The sequence below is a fragment of the Jaculus jaculus genome, chromosome 5 (genome assembly GCF_020740685.1).
Source record: "Jaculus jaculus isolate mJacJac1 chromosome 5, mJacJac1.mat.Y.cur, whole genome shotgun sequence".
Classification (NCBI taxonomy): Eukaryota; Metazoa; Chordata; class Mammalia; order Rodentia; family Dipodidae; genus Jaculus; species Jaculus jaculus.
This window is the reverse complement of record NC_059106.1, coordinates 175,079,229-175,100,509: the sequence shown is the minus strand read 5'-3', so window position 1 is coordinate 175,100,509 and position 21,281 is coordinate 175,079,229. Positions and strand designations below refer to the sequence as shown.

The following is a 21,281-nucleotide window of genomic DNA, read 5'->3' as shown; positions in this document are numbered from 1 at the left end:
GCTTTCCATGGCCTAGATAGTCATTCAAATAATTAGAAGCCATAAAAGCTCCTCCAGACCCCTGTACAGTGCAGACAACAAAGAAGCTTGCAGTCACCGTGGCTGAGCCAAACAGGCAGTGGGCAGAGAGCCTGCTGTGTGGCTCAGTGGGGCCTCATAGTTCAAAACCCCTTGTCCAGTGATCTGCCCAAGTCTGAAAGCCTCACCCTCAGAGCCCACCATGGAGTCAAGTGATACTTCAGCACAATATGACACCTGACACAGTGCTGCTGTCCCCCTTGGGGAGGTCAGATCTAGATGGCTTATTGAAATTAGGAGCCCATTCCAATATTATAGTAGAGGTGAGTCATGAGCATAGGATTTAGCATCAGACAGACTAGAATTCAGTCATCATTGAATCATTTGTCAGTCATTTAATTACATTTAAGTCACTTGGGGTACATTATTTCATTTTTGTCAACTTCCTTGTCACATAGAGTAGATCTTTCCTGGTCATATAATTATTGTGAGGATAAAAATCATATAAAATGCCAGTATGGTGCCTGGTATGTACTTGGCGCTCAGACTGTGGTGGTTATTAACACTATCACAGTGCGGGGCAGGGTACAGGGCTATTGGAAGCATCTGTCCTGAGCTGCAGGGGTCTCAATACCAGAGAGAACATGAGGATCTTTGTGCCCCAGGGACAGACTGATCTTTCTTCCCAGGGTTGTCTGCAACTGACTGGCTGCTGTCTCAGCATCCCTGGACAGGAACCCTGGGAAAGCTAAATCACTCTCTCCAAGAGGTATGGCCCAAATCCCCTGTGTCTCTGAGGGGTCTGGACAGACTGGACCACTGGAGAGATGGTCTAGCGGATGAATCCATCCTGTTCTTTACTGGTTGTTTGGACCTGAAAGCTTCCCCTTAACTCAGATTCTCTCTGACTAGACAGAAGACTCACCTCCTACTGAGGCTGGAAAGGGAACACAGAGGTGGTTCTCCTCCCCAGTTTTCTTAAAGCCAGGTCACTGAGTAGCTTGACTTGGCCTCAAACTTTCTATGTTGGTAACCCAGACTGGTCTGGAGCTCTCCATCCTCCTGCCTCAGCTTCCCAGATTCTGGGTTACTGGCATATACCACTAAACCTATCTCAGAAGCAATTATTGTCCCATCATATATATTCCACCCCTCAGGCTTCTGTTCTGGCATTATGATTTTGGGAGGTATGAACCAATATCTACCAAGTTTATATCTCATCATTCTCCAGTTGAATACTATGAACCCCGACCTCATTGGGAGTGTTCACAAACTCAAGTGTTTCCCCTGGCAACTCTTTGGTTTCTCCTCCATTGTCCCCACCTTCTGTCTGTCCTCCAGTATCCTCTCTGGGACCTGGGACTTGTTCAGCCTCTACCTGTCCCCTTGTCTCCCCTCCAGGACTTAGAGTGTCTCCTTCAGCCCCTGTCTGATGTCCAGCTTCCTGTACTGGCTCCAAAGACTCCCTTCTGGCCTCTACCTGGCCCTTGGCTTTTTGGTTAGGCCCTAGGGCTTCCTGGGTTTCTGGTCTCAATGGACTTTTATCTAATGGGGGTTGCCTCCCAGCAGCTTGTGGTGCCTGAGGAACTGGAGCAAGGGACTCTGCATGCTTGGGGGCCTCTCCTGGGAAGTTGATGAGCTCTGCAGGAGTCATGAGCCCATCCCCATTCAGGTCCTGAATCTCGAGCACCTTGTCCACCACCAGGATCACCTGTGGAAGCATAGTCACCATAGATGGTTCCAGGAACCCTGCCCCTTCCCAACACCCTCATCCCTGCCACACAGGCTCTGAGCCCTGCTTTTTTGATTTAAGGTGTGCTCAGCTACCATACCTGGCTGAGTCCTGCTTTTATACAAATCCACCAACAGTCCTGATGAAAAAGACCAAAGCCCCATGGAGCTGGTCTCCTGCTCTCTTTAGCAGAGCTTACCGGGTTAACAGGAAAGTGAGCTGCTCCAGGGGCCAGAGCTGCTGTCAGCATGGACAGCAGCTCCAGACCATCCAGCTGTCCACTCTGGTCATAGTCATGGAGGGCAAAGAGGTACAGGAGAACTAAGGGAGATAAACTGCATTAGAGGAGGCACTGGGGTAGATGGGGAAGGCAGGAGTCTAAAGGGTAACCAGCATTCTACCCCAGTTCTGCTGCCTGGAGCCACCCAGCTCCCAACCCTCCCTCATCCCCCAACCCAGCCCCTCACCCTGCTCCCGGCTCATATGCTCTGGCTCCTCTTCCATCCTCTCTATTCCCTTTAGGTAATTCTGCAGAAGTCTATTGGAAAAGTGTCAAGTCAGCTAGGAGAGTACAATCTATAGCCCCATCAAAGGTCCCCAGCCCCCAGCCCAGCTTACTCACTGGAGCTGTTCAGGGCCTGGCTGGAAGGGGTTGGACAGGGGCTGCTGCTGCATGTCAGCGTCCAGCCTGGAGTGGGGAAGGAAGCATCAGCCTGAGGCACAGCCCAGCAGCAGTCTGGCAGAGGTGTTCCTCCAAATCCCCCCACCAAATTGTGAGGAATGGGCCCTTGTGGTGTTGTCATAAGCAGAACTTGACTCACACTGTTTTATGTGGGTGTGTATGCATAAGTTCGTGTGTGGGGGCTGTGCATGTATACGTTCATGTGTGTGTGGGTATGTATGTATGTATATGTTCATGTGTGGGGGTATGCATGTATGTTTAGGCCAGAGGAAAACCTCAGGTGTCCTTTGGGTGCTTTCTGTCCTTTTCTTTTCTTTCCTTTCCTTTTTCTTTTTCCCCCCCAAGGGATGGTCTCATGCTCTAGCCCAGACTGACCTGGAATTCACTTCATAGTTCCAGGCTAGGCTTGAACTTTAACTCACAGTGATTCTCCTACCTCTGTCTCTTGAGTGCTGGGATCAAAGGCGTGCACCACCTCGCCTGGATTTTTAAAAAAATCCAAAAATGGGCTGGAGGGATGGCTTAGTGGTTAAGGCATTTGCCTGCAAAGCCAAAGGACCCAGGCTAGATTCCCCAGGACCCGCATTAGTCAGATGCATAAGGGGGTGCACGCATCTGAAGTTTGTTTGCAGTGGCTGGGGCCCTGGCGCACCCTGTCTCTCTCTCCCTCTTTCTCTGTCAAATAAATAATAAAATATTTTAGAAGAAAATCCAAAGAAGAGCCAGGTGTGGCAGTGGTACATGCCTTTAATCCCAGCACTCAAGAGGCAGAGGTAGGAGAATCACCATGAGTTCAAGGCCACCCTAAGACTACACAGTAAAATCTAGGTCAGGCCAGGCATGGTGGTGCATGCCTTTAATCGCAGCACCCGGGAGGCAGAGGTAGGAGGATCACTGTAAGTTTGAGTCCACCCTGAGACTACATAGTGAATTCCAGGCCAGCCTGAGCCAGAGTGAGACCCTACCTCAAAAACAAAAACAAATCTAGGTCAGCCTGAGCTAGAGTGAGACCTTACCTCGAAAAACAAAAAACAAAACAAAACAAAACAAAAAAGGCTGGAGAGATAGCTTAGTGGCTAAGACACTTGCGTGCAAAGCCTAAGGACCCAGGTTCAATTCCCCAGTACCCACAAAAGCCAGATGCACACAATGGTAAATGCATCTGGAGTTTGTTTGTGGCTAGAGGTCTTGGTGCACCCATTCTCTTTCTCTAGCTACCTTTTCCTTTGTCTCTCAAACAAAATAAACAAGTAAAATATTTTTTAAAAAACTCAAAGGAGTCAGGTATATGGCTCATTCATGCCTTTTATCCCAACACTTGGGAGGCAGAGGTAGGAGGACCACCATGAGTTTGTAGTCACCTTGAGACTATATAATGAATTTAAGGTCAGCCTGGGCTGGAGATAGACCCTACCTTGAAAAACAAACAAAATAATAACAATAATAATAAATAATAATAAAATAAAATGTCAGGTGGGATTGAAGGCACAGTTAGTAGACTGATGATAGAGACCCAAGATGGCCTAGTGGGTTGTAGGACATTGTGGCTCATGGTAGCCTTCCCCTTCAATGCTTAGAGCCAAGGGGCAACTCTCAAATTGTGCCTGGTGGCACTGTCCAGATTACAGAGTAGAGAGAGGTTACACTCCAGGCTCCTGATTCCTGAGAACGTCCCATTACACCTTTGAGTTCTCTAAAGACTCTCCACTCCCAATTCCCTTACCTTGTGGCTCCATCCTTGGGAGCAGCTTGACTCCAGGAAAGCAGCAACAATGGCAGCACTAATGTTCTCATCATCCAACGAAACATACTTCCAGGAACTAGAGCTGGGAACAGAATTAGCAGATCACACTTGGGAGGCAGAGGTATGAGGATCACTGTGAGATCAAGGCTAGCCTGAGACTACATAGTGAATTCCAGAGCAACCTGAGCTACAGTAAGATCTACCTCAAAAAACCAAAATAATAATAATAATAATAATAATAATAACAATAATAATAATAAATAGTCATAGTACTAATTAACAGGTCAGTGGAGAGGGGTGTCTGTTGCATGCCAAAAGTCAGTAAGGTCAGACAGAAATGACTTCCCTCCTTGCCCCTAACTGAAGCCCAGGGAAAGAACTGCTGCTCAGGAAAGACTATGTATGGACATTGGCAGCCTTCCATGTCACTTTGCCCAAAATGAATCCTGAGAGGCTGAGAGATGGTCAATGGTTAAAAGCACTTGCTACCAATGACTGACAGCCAGGGTTCAATTCCCCAGTAACCACATAAAGCCAGATTGACAAAGTGGCACATATACCTGGAGTTCATTTGCAATGGCAAGAGGGGCCTGGCATGTCCACTCTCTACTATTTTTCTCTCTCTGCTTACAAATAAGTAAATTAAAATGTTAGGCTGGAGAGATAGCTCAGTGTTAAAGTTTTTGCTTTCAAGGTCTGACTGCCTTGGTTTGATTCTCCAGTTCCCACTAAAGTAGATGCACAAAGTGATGCATGCATCTGAAGTTATATGCAGTGGCAGAAGTCCCTGGAATGCTTATACTTTCACCCTCTCCTTTTCTCCTTGCAAATAAATAAATAAAAATATATTTTTTTTAATGGGGCCAGGAGCCGGGCATGGTGGCACACACCTTTAATCCTAGCACTTGGGAAGCAGAGGTAGGAGGATCCCCATGAGTTTGAGGCCACCCTGAGACTAGTGAATTCTAGGTAAGATTGGGCTAGAGTGAGACCCTACATCACACACACACAAAAAAGTGGCCGAGCGTGGTGGCACATGTCTTTAATCCCAGCACTTGGGAAGCAGAGGTAGGAGGATTACTGTGAGTTCAAGACTAGCCTAAGACTACCTAGTGAAATCCAGGTCAGCCTTGGCAAGAGAAAGACCCTACCTTGGAAAATCAAATAAAAAAATTAATTAAAACAAATAAACAGACAGAAAAGCCCATGTGTTAAAGATTTGGCCCCCAGCTTGACCCTACTGGGGTGGGGCATTTGCAAATTGGATCCTCATCCTGGAAGGACAGCAAAGGACTCCAGCCTCTCTCTCTTTTTTTCTTTTTTTCTTTTTTTTTTCGAGGTAGGGTCTCACTCTAGCCCAGGCTGACCTGGACTTCACTATGTAGTCTCACAGTGGCCTCGAACTCATTACAATCCTCCTACCTCTGCCTCCCGAGTGCTAGGATTAAAGGCGTGTGCCAACATGCCTGGCTTCAGCCTCTCCTTTTAACACTGGCCATGAGGCCCACACACTCCCTTTATCCCTATGGATAAACTTCCTCAGCACAAGCTCAAAAGCAACACGGCAAACTGACAGTGGAATGAAATTGCCAAAGTTGAGTGCCAAAGTAAACTTTTTCTCTTCATAAACTTCATAAACTGTCTTGTATTCAACAATCATAAGTGACCAGCACACATAGGAAATACCAAACACCAGATGGCACAGACCAGCAAGGCAAGCATCTATAGGGAAGGCAAATGCATGTTTATACAACAAAAATGTTCTTTTTGAAACAGGGCCTTGCCATGCAGCCCAGGCTAGGCTGAACTCAGTGGATTGCCTAGGCTAGCCTTCATCTTCCTGCCTAGTGAAGGGATTACAGGAGTGTATTTATTTCTTTAGCTTTTTCTCAGTGCTAGAGGTCAAACTCAAGCCCTCACACATGCTAGGCAAGTGTTCCCCCACTGATCTATACTCCCAGTCCATTAGTTTTTCTTTTTTGGTTTTTCGCTCTTGCCAAGGCTGACCTGGAATTCACAGGGTGGTCTTGAACTCAAGGTGATCCCTTTACCTCGGCCTCCCAAGTGCTGGGATTAAAGGTGTGCATCACCATGCTCAGCATATTTTTTAAAATTTATTGATTTGTGTGAGAGAGAGAAAGAGGCAGAAAGAAAGAATGGGTGTACCAGGGCCTCTAGCTGGCTGCAAACGAACTCCAGACACATGCACCACCTTGTGCATCTGGCTTATGTGGATCCTGGGGAATTGAACCTGTGACCTTTACTTTTGCAGGCAAGTGCCTTAACCACTAAGTCATTTCTCCAGGCCCCACCTTTTTTTTTTTTTTTTTCCGAGGGAGGGTCTCACTCTAGCTCAGGTTGACCTGGAATTCACTATGTAGTCTCAGGGTGGCCCTGAACTCATAGTGATCCTCCTACTTCTGCCTCCTGAGTGCTAGTATTATAGGCGTGAGCCACCACATCCGGCACTGTTTTTTGTTTGCTGAAGCAAGGTCTCACTCCAGTCCAGGCTGACCTGGAACCCACTCTGTAGTCTCAGGGTGGCCTTGAACTCACAGTAATACTCCTACCTCCACCTCCCAAGTGCTGGGATTAAAAATGTATGCCAGGGCTAGAGAGATGGCTTAGTGGTTACGTGCTTGCCTATGAAGCCTAAGGACCCCGGTTCGAGGCTTGGTTCCCCAGGTCCCACGTTAGCCAGATGCACAAGGGGGCGCACACGTCTGGAGTTCGTTTGCAGAGGCTGGAAGCCCTGGCACGCCCATTCTCTCTCCCTCTATCTGTCTTTCTCTCTGTGTCTGTTGCTCTCAAATAAATAATAAATAAATAATTTTTAAAAAAAGGTGTGCCCTACCACACCTGGCATTTTAAAAATGTATGCCATAGGGCTGTAGAGATGGTTTAGCGGTTAAGGGGCTTGTCTGCAAAGCCTAAGGACCCATGTTTGATCTCTCCAGATCCTACGTAAGCCAGACGCACAAAGGTGAGGCAAGCACAAATTCACATATGGCACAAGCACCTGTAGTGCAATTTCAGTGGCTGAAGCCCTGGTTCTCCAGTTCCCTCTCTCTCTCTCTCTAAAAATAAAATGTGTGGCATAGAAAAACATGAAAAAATAAATGTGCCACGGCACCCAGTTCTCTCTACATTTTAAAAAATGTATTTTTGTTTTTTTGAGGTAGGGTCTCACTCTAGCTCAGGCTGACCTGGATAGAATTCACTATGTAGTCTTGGGGTGACCTTGAACTCATGGTGATCCTCCTACCTCTGCCTCTGAGTGCTGGGGTTAAAGGCATGCACTACCACACATGGCAAAAAAACCCATATTTTTAAGATGGGTGTGGTGGTGCACATCTTTAATTCTAGCATTTAAGAAGCAGAGGTAGAAGGATTGCTGTGAAGCCAGCTTGAGACCACAAAGTGAATTGCAGGGTCAGCCTGAGCTAGAGCAAGAACATACCTTGAAAAACAAAACAACAACAAAAAGGAAGATAGGGAGGGAACTGCTTTGAGGTGGCTTCGCATATACCTTTGCCTCCTGGATCCCCTCAAATTACTTTCTCCTCCCCATCTGTTCATGACCAGGACCTAGGCCACAGGAGACTTGGAGTAATTTAAATCTCTCAGAGCTGTCAACACTTATTATCTGAGCTGAATGCACTGTCATCCACTAGGAGTGCCTTCTAGAAGAGGACATTTGGACTCCAAAAGCTAAACCTCTGGTGGTGGTAGTTTGGGTATAATAAGGGGGAGCACCCTCCCACCCACTCATCTACCTACTCTTAGACAAACTTGCTTACAAATTTTCTGATTTTTCTTCCCATTAAACCTGGAGTCTAGTTCACCTGTTGTATATTAATTGAACTCAGTGACTGTCTTTCAGGGAATTACTGAAATGAATGCCAGGCTCTCTTTTTTCTCTTACCTCTATTTCCCCTTCCCTCTTTCTTCTCTCTCCCCTTCTTTCCTCTTTTTCCTCCTCTCTCATTTCTCACCTCCTCTCTCCACTTTTTCCTTTTCTCTCTCCTCCTTGGTAAAAAACTACTAGGAGGACCTGGGGAGATAGCTCAGCAGTTAAAGGTGTATGCTTGCAAAGACTGCTGTACCAGGATCAATTCCCCAGTTATATGTGTCTGGAGTTCATTTGCAACACTAAGAGGCCATAGTGTGTCATTCATTCCCTCACAAAATCAACAAACTACAAAAGGATAAGAAGCCTGTGGCCCCTCCAGCTTCCCACCAGCAAGAAACCTTCATCCATTCTGATCCCAACTCTTCTCCAGATTGCACTTGTGAGCAAAATTAAGGTTATCATTTGAAGCCACTGAGTTATTGCTGTTGCTATTTTATTTGGTTGGTTTTCTTTCTTTCATTCATTCTTTTTTTTCCTGTTTTTATTTATTTATTTATTTGAGACACAGAGGGAGAAAGAGAGCATGGTGCACTAGGGCCTCTTGCCACTGGAAATGAACTCCAGATGCATGCACCACCATGTGTATCTGGCTTACGTGGGACCTGGAGAATGAACCTGGATCCTTAGGCTTCATAGACATGCACCTTAACAGCTAAGCTATCTCTCCAGTCCTTTCTGTTTGTTTTTTGAGGTAGGGTCTTGCTGTAGCCCAGGCTGACCTGGAATTCACTATGTAGTCCCCAGCTGGCCTCAAACTCACAGCAATCCTTCTACCTCTGCCTCCCAAATTCTGGGATTAAAGATGTGTGCCACCATGCCTGGCTTGGTTTTCATTCTGAAATAAAGTTGTGCTGTACATCCCAGGCTGGCCTTGAGCTCTCTATATAGCCCAGAATGACCTCAAACTTGCTGCAATCCTCTTGCTTTAGTCTTTTGAGTACAGGATTACAGGCATGTACCACCAACAACACCAGGCTTTGGCTGTTTTTTATAGAGACAGGGTCCCTTGATGTAGCCCAGGTTGGCTTCAAACTCATGATCCTTCTATCTTACCCTAAGGAGGCTGGGGTTACAGGTTTGAGCCACTGTGCCAGGAGTTTTTTGGTTTTTTTCCCTAAGGTACCTGCCTAAGAAGAGCTCTAAAGCAAGGCAGAAGCTTATGAAGATATCTCTATTATTGATTTTTAGGCCTAAGGATAAAGAGGAAGGAGGGTTTCTACAGCCTGGCTGGAAGTGAAGAGTTAATTGGATAATCTATTTCCCAAGGAGCAAGACAAGCATTGGAGCTGCTCTCAGCAGAGGAATGCATTAGCATGTCTGATTCAGGGGTGCAGTTTGGAAGCCCAAGACTATCTGCAAGCATTAGTGGATTATCCAGCATGTACGGGAAACCCCTTCTATGCCCTGGAGGAATTCTGAAGGACACGGGGCTCTCCCCTGTCTTCTATTCCAAACCTGCACAGTCACACAGGTATTGCTCTAAGAGGGGTTCCTCCTTCAACTTGCTCAATGTCTGCTGCACTGCCTTCAAACCTTTGATCAGTTTTGCACTGGGTTCTAAAAATATAATACTTGATTTTGAACTCTCCCCACATGAATTACTGTCACTGACCTCCTCTCTGTCCTGTGTGTTTTTCACATCTGTAGCTATTCAGTGTGTGTAGTAGACAGAACAGAACTTGAGCATTAGCCAAGCTCAGTTTCACTGAAGAGTGCCCTGTGACCTGGGGCAAATTAACTAAACTTTAGTTCCTTTGCATGTAAAAGATAATAATATTTACCTTATAGAGTTATGGGAAATATTAATTGGCTAGCAAATTACTTCTTGTACACAGTAGTGGATGTTTACTGTTGTCCCTGCTTCTAGTGTAATTGCTAAACCCATCATTTAATTTTCCTTTTGGACTTTGCTAATTCTAATACTTCAAGCCCCCACACCCCAGGGTCTCATGTAATCTGAGATAGCCTTAAACTCACTCAGTGGCTGAGAATGACCTTGATCCTCCTGCAAAAACCTTCCAAGTGCTGAGATTATAGATGGATGCCACCACACCCAGCAACTCCAAGACCTTTAATGGCTCCCTGTTTTGATTACAGTCCAAAGTCCTCATTGATGCATTCAGATATCATGGTGTCTTTGACTCATCCTCTAGTGATCACCAACACTGCTTGAAACAGAGAGATATTGAATTCTCCTACTTTTCACTTCTCAGTCTAGACCTGTTTCATTGCTAACAGGGAATATTTTGGGAGGATCCTGAGAATTTTAGCAGTTAACTGTAGTCTACCTCAAAAATTTAAATCATTGCATGTCGACTTTTAGTATAAATTCTCTTCATGCTTCCAGCTGTCACATTTTTTAGTACAAGTAACTCACTTCTGTGGTTTAGAGAAAGTCAGACTAACACTGTGATATGTAAGGAAGTGGAATAATATGATTTGTTCATGATTACAAATTGTTAAGCATTTACAAAATCTTTTCTAAGCAACAGAAATAAAGCTATCATTGAACCCCTGCTTGCAAAATAAAAATATTCCCAACCTTTACTATAATCAGAATGTGCATAAGCATTACTACTCTAATAAATAACACATAAACATATAAAAACCACTTTAACAGTTGTTAAAGGCTATGAAATAATTCAATGAAGTTATTCGTGTCAGACACACACATACACTTTTCCAGTGATCTTGTGCTTCAAATTTCTTTAAATTTTCACACACAAGAGGAGAGCTAGGCTTTAGACCTTTGCTCAAATCCTGTCTCTGGACTACTATGTGGTCTAGGCAAAGTGTCTTAAGCTCTCTGAACCCTGGGATCTTCACTTTTAAAATAAAGAAGCTAGTATCTGTCTCATGCGGACATGAGGAGGGTGCAATGAGAGAACATATGGTTAAGGGAAGGCTAGAAGATGCTCCTTGAATATTTCAGACTCTAGAATGTGGCAGTCTGACTTTCTATCCAGTGCATACATTTCTTCAAAGTACCTTTGTCAAATTGTCGTTCAGTCTCTATTGACTCTTTCCAGGACAGAAGATAACACTATACAGGTCATCCATTCCATTTCTGGCTAATTCTGACTGCTGGAAAATTTTATCTAACCGTAATCCTCTCCCTTGATTTATCCTCATAGTGCCCCATGCCTGGGGGAGGGGGAATTCCTCAAGAAAGACTGCAACTATATAGCCAAAGGGGCAGGCACCATCCTCCATTTCTCCCGCCGTCAGATGAAGTAGAACCCTTGCCAGCTCTCGGGAACTGACGCCAGAAGCGGAAAGCGCTGGGGAGCTGAGGGACCGACCATCAGATGAAACCCGGGGCCACAGGGGGCGGTGTCCACCCTTCCTCTACCTGCTCTCAGGGCTGACCTCTTTCCCAGCGGTGCCCAGAGCCGCAGGGATGCGGAGCACCGGAGACGAGAGGCATCCCACCTCGCGGTGTCGGCCCGCCCCCCCGCCAGGCCCGGAGCCGACCCACCTGCGGCGGCTGGGCTCCGGCTTCGTGCGCGCTCCCGGCCGCCGCGCCGCCGGCGCCTCGGTGCCCACAGCTCGCCCTCCCCCGGGCGGCTCCACGTGGCCGCTCCACGTCGCCCTCCTGGCTGCAGCCGCCGCCCTGGCCCGGGCACAGTCCCGAGCAAGCGAGCAAGCGCCTGCCGCCGTGGGAGGGAGGGAGGCTGCCCCGCCCCGCCCCGGCCCTCAGTGCTTCCGCGGTGCCTTGCTCCCTGCGGGTCCACGGAGACGTGTTCCTGAGACCCGAGATGGAAGCTGGGATGGAGTGGGGTGGGGTGGGGTGGGGTGGGGTGTGTGTGTGTGTGTGTGTGTGTGTGTGTGTGTGTGTGTAGGCAGGGAGTGTATGTGGCAGAGATGGACAATGGTGAGGTTGTGTGTATGTGAGATTGGTGTGGCTTGTGTGTGTGGTCTGTGTTTTGTGTGTGTGTGGTGAGGATATGTGTGTGTATGTGTGTGTGGAGTGGCAGACTGATGAGACTGGTTGTGTGTGACGGAGAGACTGGTGAGGCATGTGCCTATGTATAAGAAAGAGACAAAGACAGAGAAACTGGTTAGGCTGGTGTCTGCAAGAGAGACAGAGATAGAGCCAGGCGTGGCTGCGCACGCCTTTAATCCCAGCACTCGGGAAGCAGAGATGGAAGGATCGCCACTAGTTCGAGGCTACCCTGAGACTACATAGTGAATTCCAGGTCAGCCTGGGCTAGAGCAAGACCTTACCCCGAAAACCAAAACATAAAAAATGATAAGAATAAAAATAAATAAAAGGGAAATTTGGGGACACACACACAAAACATTTCTATGGTCTGAATATCTCCCAAAAGCAATATGTTGAAACTTAATTCCAAGGGGCTGGAGACATGGCTCAGCAATTAAAGGTGCTAGCTTGAAACTTACTCCCCATTGTGGCAATATTAAAAGGTGAGGTCTTTTGAGAAGTGATTAGTCATGGAGGTTCTGTCCTCATGAGTTGATTAATGCCCTTATAGAAGAAGCACCAGTGAAATTTTGTTCCTCTTGCTCTTCTGTCCTTTCCAATCATGTAAATAAATAGCACCATCTATGAATATGGCTACCAAATGTTGAACATGTTGGCACCTTGATCTTGAACTTTCTACCCTTCAGAATTGGAAACAACATAAATTTCGCAGTCTGTAGAATTTTGTCATTGCAGCACCAACAGATGTAGACAAATACAATTTGAAGATAAGGCAGAGATCAAGCTACCAAAGAATACTGAAGATGGCCAATAAACACTTTCAGAAACTGAAGGAAAAGCAGGCAGACATATCCTTACAGCCCTCGAGGAACCAACCTTGCTGACATCTTGATCTTGAATTCTAGTGTCCAGAAATGACTTAATTCATTTCTATTATGACATTCAGTTTATAATGCTTTGTAAAAGTAATCCTACAAACCAATACATCATTTAAATACTGAGAAGTCAGGTATGGTGGCACATTCCTGTAATCCCAATGTTTAGGAGGCAAAAACAGGAGGATTGCTGTGAATTCAAGGCCAGCCTGTTCTATATAACAAGTACCACACCAGCCACGGATACATAGTAAGACCCTGCCTCAAAAACAAAACAACTAAATTCCAATGACTACCCAAACTCTTAAATCCAGTATGTAAGACCCAAACCTTAGGAACTGAACACCGTACTGATTTGTGCCTGGTAAGGGACTTTATTGCACATGTGTCTGGAATCTTTTGAAAAGTGGTTAGTCAGGGAGGCTCTGTTCTCATGAGTGGCTTAATGTTTTGTAGAAGCATGAGGGAAAGTTTGTTCCTCTTGCTCTTCTGTAAGAGGACAGTGCCTTTGAAGAAAAAGCAGTTATCCTAGAGACCAGAGGCAAGGGAAGCACGGGTATGCTCAGGAAATAAAAAGGAACAAAGGAAAAGCATAAACAACAGCAATTTTTTTCTTGAGGCAGGGCAAGTTTAGAATTAGCTAGTTTGAATAATTCAGGAGGGCTGTTTCACAGAACTGTTGCATGGGCCCAGGAGTGAGTTAGGGTAGAAGAAATAATGGTTTGTTGTGTGAGAGTTAAATTAAGTGATTCAGTGCTAGCTCTGTACTGCAAGGGAAATGTGATTAACTTTAACCACTGAGTCATCTCTCCCTGCCAAGGTGTAACTTACTTTAGTCACTACTTTGCCCTCTGATTTGTGGATGCAGAGAGGGAGAGAGAGAGATACAGAATATCTACCAACATTCAAAGCCTGCTTGTCTGAATCTGAGTATGTCTTCTTCCTCCTCAAATCTTCCCTTCCTTCATTTTCTAGGTCCCAGGGATGGACACACCTGTGATTGTGCTATCAGAAACCCAGGGGCAAGCCAGGCATTGTGGCGCACACCTTTAATCCCAGTACTCGGGAGGCAGAGGTAGGAGGATCACTTGAGTTAAAGACCACCCTGAGACTATCTAGTAAATTCCAGGTTAGCTTGGGCTACAATAAGACCCTACCTCAAAAGCCAAAAGAAATAAAAAAAAAAACAGGGGGCATCCTTGTTTCCCCCACCCCCCATCTCCAACCCACTCCTGAAATGTGGCAACTCTGTCTGCTGTCTTGAAGACTTTTATTCCTACACTTAGCTGTTCCCCAGTACAGTCTTCTGTGCTTTAAACATACTGTTAACAGCCTCTCAATTGTCCTCTTTGTTCTCTTTCCTTCTTTTAACTAAAAAAAAATAAAAAAATAAAAATAAAGAATTACTGAGCCACTTGTGATGGTGCACACTTTTAATCCCAGCACTAGTGAGGCAGAGGTAGGAGGATCACCATGAGTTCAAGGCCACCCTGAGACTATGTAGTGAGTAGTGAATTCCAGGGTAGCTTTGGCTAAAGCAAAACCCTACGTTGAAAAAAAAATTATTCACATATTTGTTTGAGAAAGAGATAGGCAGATAGAGAGTGAATGGATGCACCAGGGCCTCTAGCCAGTGCAAACAAAATCCAGACACTAATGTGCCACCTTGTGTATATGGTGTATGTGGGTACTAGGGAACTGAACTTGCCTCCCTGGGCAAGAGCTTCACCTTGCTTCCTCCTCTTTTGTTCTAGGCTAAAGCCCCCTTCTGTTCGTCTTCCTAAAGCTTTAAGTTATAATAAAATCTTTCTGAACCTTATCCTCTAGTCTGTGGATTTCATTGTTCAAATTCATAGCACAAGGATCTGGGAACACCTCAATTTATCAGTGCACTGGCATACAAGGAACCCAAAATTCCTGCATCATCTGGACCTTGGAAGGCATGATAAAGATGTCTCACTTAGTGTTGAACACTTCACTGTAACTTCTCAGCACTTTGGTGAGTTTTGAGTCACCCCAGGGGTCACTGCCATTTGAAAAGAGAAATGTCTCTGACCAAAAGTGAGAGTAGCCTTAATAGACAGGCATAAGCATAAGTACTTAAAGGTCAGTTTTTTGGGGGGAGTTTATTTATTTATTTATTTGACAGAGAGAGAGAGAGAAAAAAAAAAAAACTGGGGGCTGGAGAGATGGCTTAGCGGTTAAGCGCTTGCCTGTGAAGCCTAAGGACCCCAGTTCGAGGCTCGGTTCCCCAGGTCCCACGTTGGCCAGATGCACAAGGGGGCGCACGCGTCTGGAGTTCGTTTGCAGTGGCTGGAAGCCCTGGCTTGCCCATTCTCTCTCTCTCCCTCTATCTGTCTTTCTCTCTGTCTGGCACTCTCAAATAAATAAATAAAAAATGAACAAAAAATATTTTAAAAAAAAAACTGGCATGCCAGGGCCTCCAGCCACTGCAAATGATCTCCAGATGCTTGCACCCCCTTGTGCATCTGGCTAACGTGGGTCCTGGGGAATCAAACCTGAGTCCTTTGACTTTGCAGGCAAACGGCTTAATCACTAAGCCATCCCTCCAGCCCCCAAACATAAGTATTTAGAGGGCAATTTTTTTGTTATATCTATTTAGCCAGACATCAGAAGTAGGGTTTATGACCTCCCCAGCCATAGGCTTTTGATTAGGTTTTCAGTACCAGGCATGGATTTCCTCCCGTTGAGCGGCCCCAAAATCCAATTAGAAAGCAGTTGGTTTCCCCCATAATAGACATGCATGACACCACTGAACCAGTTGGCATATCTGGCCTGGCTGGCCAGCTGTAAGGCTTGCACTGTCCCAGCATCCTGACAGCTAGTCAACAAGGAGGCTTCCAACTCAGTTCTAGCTTGATTTCTCAGTGTCTTCTGTTTTCATCCTCCTCCACACCATTCTGCATGTACCCTAAGGCATTCTCATGACACCTACACAGCTGTAGTGAGTACTTCCTTTTTCTGTCCTAGGGATTCAGTAGGACACACATTTGAATCTCCAGAGAACTTCAAGCTAGATATATCCACACCAGGGCTCTTCTCTAGACCAGCTACATCAGGGCTTGTACCTGAACACTGGTATTTTGTACAACTCCCAGATGATTCTAGTCTGTAGTCAAGGTGCAAAGTCACTGCTCTAGCACATTCCTTATCTTTGCATTCTAATGAAGATTGAGATAGGATACTTGGGGCATCTGTATTCAGTGCCTGGAATAGAATGAGTCATGAGTAAATTCTTTCTTTCTTTTTTGTTCTGTGTTTTTTTTTTTTTTTTTTTTTTTTTTTTTGAGGGTTTCACTCTAGCTGACCTGGAATTCACTATGTACTCTCAGGGTGGCCTCAAACTCACAGTCATCCTCCTACCTCTGCCACCCAAGTACTGGGATTAAAAACGTGAGCCACCATGCCTGGATTTTTTTTTTTTTTTTTTAGTTTTTAGTTTTTGAAGGCTGACCTGGAATTCACTATATAGTCTCAGGGTGGCCTTAAACTCATGGCTATCTTCCTACCTCTGCCTCCCAAGTGCTGGAATTGATCAAAGGTGTGTGCTACCACACCTAGCTATTTTTGTTGTTGTTGTTGTTTTTGTTTTTCAAGGTAGGGTTTCACTCTAGCTCAGGTTGACCTGAAATTTACTATGTAATCTCAGGGTGGCCTCAAACTCACAGCGATCCTCCTACCTCTGCCTCCCAAGTGCTGGGCCTCGAAGTGTGTGCCACCATGCCCGGCTCTGTTTTTTAAATTAATGAGAATTGGCATGCCAGGACTTCCAGCCACTGCAATCCAACTCCAGATGCATGCCACCTTGTGCACATGTGTGACCTTGCACGCTTGCATCACCTTGTGCATCTGGCTTATTTGGGATCTGGAGAGTTGAACATGGGTCCTTAGGCTTTGCAGGCAAGTGCTTTAACCACTAAGCCATCTCTCCAGCCCTTATTTTCTTTTTAAAATATTTTTACTTATTTATTTGCAAGGAGAGAGAGAACAGGCCTGCCAGTGTCTCCAGCGCTGCAAACAAACTCCAGATGTTTGCACCACTGTTAATCTGGCTTTATGTGGGTATTGGGAAATGGAACTCGTATCATTAGGTTTTGCAGGCAAAGGGTCTAGCCACTGAACTATCTTTCCAGCCTTATTTCATTTTATTATTATTATTTATTTTAATTGACAACTTCCAAATTGTAAACAATATCCCAAGGTAATTCCCTCCCTCCCCTCACTTTCCCCTTTGAAACTCCATCATATCCCCTCCCCCTCTCAATCAGTCTCTTTTATTTTGATGTCATGATCTTTTTCCTCCTGTTATGATGGTCTTGTGTAGGTAGTGTCAGGCACTGTGAGGTCATGAATATACAGGCCATTTTGTGTCTGGAGGAGCGCATTGTAAGGAGTCCTGCCCTTTCTTTGGCTCTTACATTCTTTCTGCCACCTCTTCTGCAATAGACCCCAAGACTTGGAAGGTGTGATAGAGATACTGCAGTGCTGAGCACTCCTGTCACTTCTTTCCAGCACCATGATGCCTCCTGAGTCATTCCAAGGTCACTGCCATCTGAAAAGAGAAGCTTCTCTAACCAAAAGTGAGAGTGCATTAATACATGGGTAAGAACATTAAGAGAAGTGCTTACTGGGCAGTTTGGTGAGCCTAGTATATACTTTTAGCCAGACAGCAGCAGATCTTACACCCCTAGGACTCATGACTACCCCTGTTGTAGGTTTTCAGAATCAGGGATGTATTCTCTTCTTTCTTTTCTTTCTTTCCTGTTTTTTTTTTTTTTTTTTTTTCTTGAGGTAGGGTCTCATTCTGGCCCAGGCTGACCTGGAATTCACTCTGCAGTCTCAAGGTGGCCTTGAACTCACGGCGATCCTCCTACCTCTGACTCCTGAATGCTGAGATTAAAGACATGTGCCACCATGCCCGGCCAGCCTTATTTGTTTATCTTTACTGTTAGTAGAGGCTGTAGGAGACAACCTAGTGACACTTAATATAGAGGGTGGAATGCCACCATAAGCAGCTGAAACCTAAGTATGGGTAGTCACAGTTGTACAGTGTTTGTGAGGGTCACTGTGAACGGCTGTATTGTGCATGGCAGAGCAATAGATTCTCCCAGTAGCGGCTGTGCCTGGCCGGGTGGCTGCGCAACTCCCCAGGCCTGATTCAGACATCTCAGCGTTAGAGTCGGAGCCGGAGAGGCACTCCGATGGCAGTCGAGGAGAGAAGGCCCCAGGAGGGCCCTGGACTTGGGTCTGCTAGGCGTGGACCAGACCCGGCTCGCCTGACTTCGCAGCGCCACCTGTCACCCCTGCCAGAGCGGCGCAGGTGGGCAGCGGGGATGGGGGTAGACCTGAACTGGCACTCCAATGACGCAAAGAGGCGGGGCCGCAGCCACCTTTGGGCGGAAGAGTTAAAGTTCCGGATCCGCGGCCAGCCGGAGCTCGAGACATGGAATCCCCTTAACTACCAAACCTTCCGAGATCCTCCCTGAGCCCACAGATCTTTCTCTGCTCTTGGCATTGCCCTCTACTTGGGCTACTACTGGACACGGGTGCCCCAGGTGAGCGTGTTCCAGTGCTCTGGCGGGGGGTGTATTACTCCAGTGTATAGGGCAACCGCTAATCTGGTTTTAGGCCCTTTCTGAAAGATTGAGTGACTGGTTCTCTCGCCCCAAGCGACATTTTTGTGTGTGTGTTGTTTTCTGAGGTAGGGTGCTAACTTCCATAATGTGGCCAGGCATTTAGATAAAAGCAGGGTGGAGAGCATCCTGAGATATGTACTATCTGCTTTCCTTTTCTTTGTAGGTGATCTATCGAAATATAGATTGTGCTCATTAGCTGCGTTGGATGATGGAGCCGATATCTCTGGGTCAGGGCACCACCTCACTTCCCTTGAGGGGTTGCCAAGGTTCCCACCTAACTCAGGACAGATGGGCAAACCTATCTTTGCGCGTTTCCCTCCACCCCCAAGGTAGGATCAGGCTCTACCCCGGGCTGATCTGGAATTCCCTGTGTAGCCTCTGGCTGGCCTCGAATTCATGGTGAGCCTCCTACCTCCGCATCACTAGTGCTGGGATTAAAGGTGCATGCCACCATGCCCAGCAAGCCCTGATTTAAATTCAATCTATACTCTCCACATAAAGTGTGCTGAGAAATTCTTAAAAATGATTTTGATCAGTTAGGAGATTTCCTTAATTGAAAATTCGATAAAGGGCTGGAGAGATGGTTTAGTGATTAAGGCGTTTGCCTGAAAAGCCAAAGGATCTCGGTTCGATTCTCCAGGACCCACCTAAGCCAGACGCACTGGGGGCACATACGTCTGGAAGTGGTTTGCAGTGGCTGGAGTCTGGCCCTGGTGTGCCTGTTCTCTCTGTCTCTCCCTCAAACAGATAAACAAAATATAAAAAAGAATTTAAAAAGCAAAGAAGTTTGGATAAAAATACATATCCAGAGCTGGAGAGATGGCTTAGCAGTTAAAGTGCTTGCCTGCAAAGCTTAATGACCCAGGTTTGATTCTCCAGGTTCCATATAAGCCAGATGCACAAGGCGGCACATGCATATGGAGTTCATTTGCAGAGGCTAACAGCCCTGGTGCACCCATTCTCACTCTGTTTCTAATAAAATAAAATAAAATCTAAAAAATGCATATCCAAAAAAAGCTAGTTTTTTTATTAAAATCTATTTGGGTAGGCTGGACAGATTGCTCACCAGTTAAGAGGCGCTTGCTTGTAAAGCTTCACAACCCAGGTTCTGATTCCCCAGTGTCCATGTAAGCCAGATACACAAAATGGTGTGTCTGGAGCTAATCTGAAGAGGCAGGAGGCTCAAACACACCCATACACTCCCCCTCACTCCCATTTCTCTCTGCTTGCAAATTATTATTTTTTTTGTTTTTTTGAGGTAGGGTCTTGCTCTAGCCCAGGGTGAATACATAAGAATTCACTATGTATTCTCAGGGTGGCCTCAAACTCACAGCAGTCCTCCTACTCTGCCTCCCAAGTGCTGGGACTAAAAACATGCACTAGCATGCCCAGCTAAATAAATAAGCTTCTTTCAAAAGACCTACAGAGGGCTGGAAAGATGGCTTAGTGATTAAGGTGTTTGCCTGTGATGCCTAAGGGACCCAGGTTCAGTTCCCTAGGACCCACGTAAGCCAGTTGCACAAGGTGGCACATGTGTCTGGTGTTTGTTTGCAGTGGCTGGAGGCCCTGTTGTGCCGTTTTCTCTCACACAAATAAACCAAATATTTTTTTAAACAAATAAAAATTTAAAAAGGCCTATAGAAGTTGAGCACTGTGGCACTCAAACCTGTATTTTTTTTTTTTTTCCAAGATTGGGTCTCACTCTAGCCCAGGCTGACCTGGAATTTACTATGGAGTCTCAGGGTGGCTTCGAACTCACGGCAATCCTCCTACCTCTGCCTCCCGAGGGCTGGGATTAAAGGCATGTGCCCCCACGCTCGGCTTCCAAATCTGTAATTTTAGGTACTGGGGAGGCTCAGATAGGAAGATCACTTGAGCCCAGGAGTTCTGAGCCAGTCTAGGCAACATAGCAAGACCCTGCCTCTTAAAAAAGTAGCATTTTAAATACACTTGAATGGTAAACCACATGCTTAACATGCCAAAGAACCTGGGTTCTCCTGCAGATATTAAAAATAAGACTAAGCCGGGCGTGGTGGCGCACACCTTTAATCCCAGCACTCGGGAGGCAGAGGTAGGAGGATCGCCATGAGTTCAAGGCCACTCTGAGACTACAGAGTTAATTCCAGGTCAGCCTGGACCAGAGTGAGACCCTACCTCGAAAAACAAAACAAAACAAACAAACAAACAAAAATAAGACTGATTGAGGGGGGAGGGGATCTGATGGAGAGTGGCGTTTCAACGGGGAAAGTGGCAGGGGAGGGGAATTACCATGGTTTATTGTCTATAATTATGGAAGTTGTCAATAAAAATTAATGAAGCTGGTGGCACACACCTTTAATCCCAGCATTCGGGAGGCAGAGGTAGGATATGAGTTCGAGGCCACCCTGAGACTACACAGTGAATTTCAGGTCAGTCTGGGCTACTGTGAGACCCTACCTTGAAAAAAAAAATTCTGCTTTGTTCATGTTTGTATGTCTTTGGAAAAATCAACTTACCTCTGACAGTCATATTCTCTTAACCTTATTAAAGGTGTGTGCCACCATGCCTGGCTACATTTTTATTTATTTATTAACATTTTTTTTATTTATTTATTTGGAAGAGAAAGAGAGAGAATGGGCACGCCAGGGCCTCCAGCCACTGAAAACAAACTCCAGACACGTGCACCCCCTTGTGCATCTGGCTAACGAGGGTCCTGGGGAATCAAACCTGGGTCC

The 21,281-nt window shown here is 45.9% G+C and overlaps 1 protein-coding gene across 3 annotated transcripts; it reads right to left on the bottom strand.

The window, feature by feature from the left end:
- Positions 1–393: 393 nt before the first annotated feature.
- Positions 394–11,597, bottom strand: Cgref1 (cell growth regulator with EF-hand domain 1). 3 transcript variants are annotated; one of them, XM_004669368.2, is made up of 6 exons: positions 11,568–11,597; positions 4,156–4,258; positions 2,373–2,438; positions 2,218–2,288; positions 1,950–2,071; positions 394–1,729 (listed from the first exon to the last, which is right to left on the bottom strand). In XM_004669368.2, the coding sequence occupies exons 2-6, from the start codon at positions 4,239–4,241 to the stop codon at positions 1,229–1,231; spliced, it is 846 nt and encodes a 281-aa protein (XP_004669425.2). In that variant the 5' UTR covers positions 4,242–4,258; positions 11,568–11,597; the 3' UTR covers positions 394–1,228. The 3 variants fall into 3 exon arrangements, with proteins under 3 accessions (XP_004669425.2, XP_045005855.1, XP_045005856.1); XM_045149920.1 differs by lacking the exon at positions 11,568–11,597 and adding an exon at positions 11,442–11,460; XM_045149921.1 differs by lacking the exon at positions 2,218–2,288.
- Between the last annotated feature and the right edge of the window lie 9,684 nt (positions 11,598–21,281).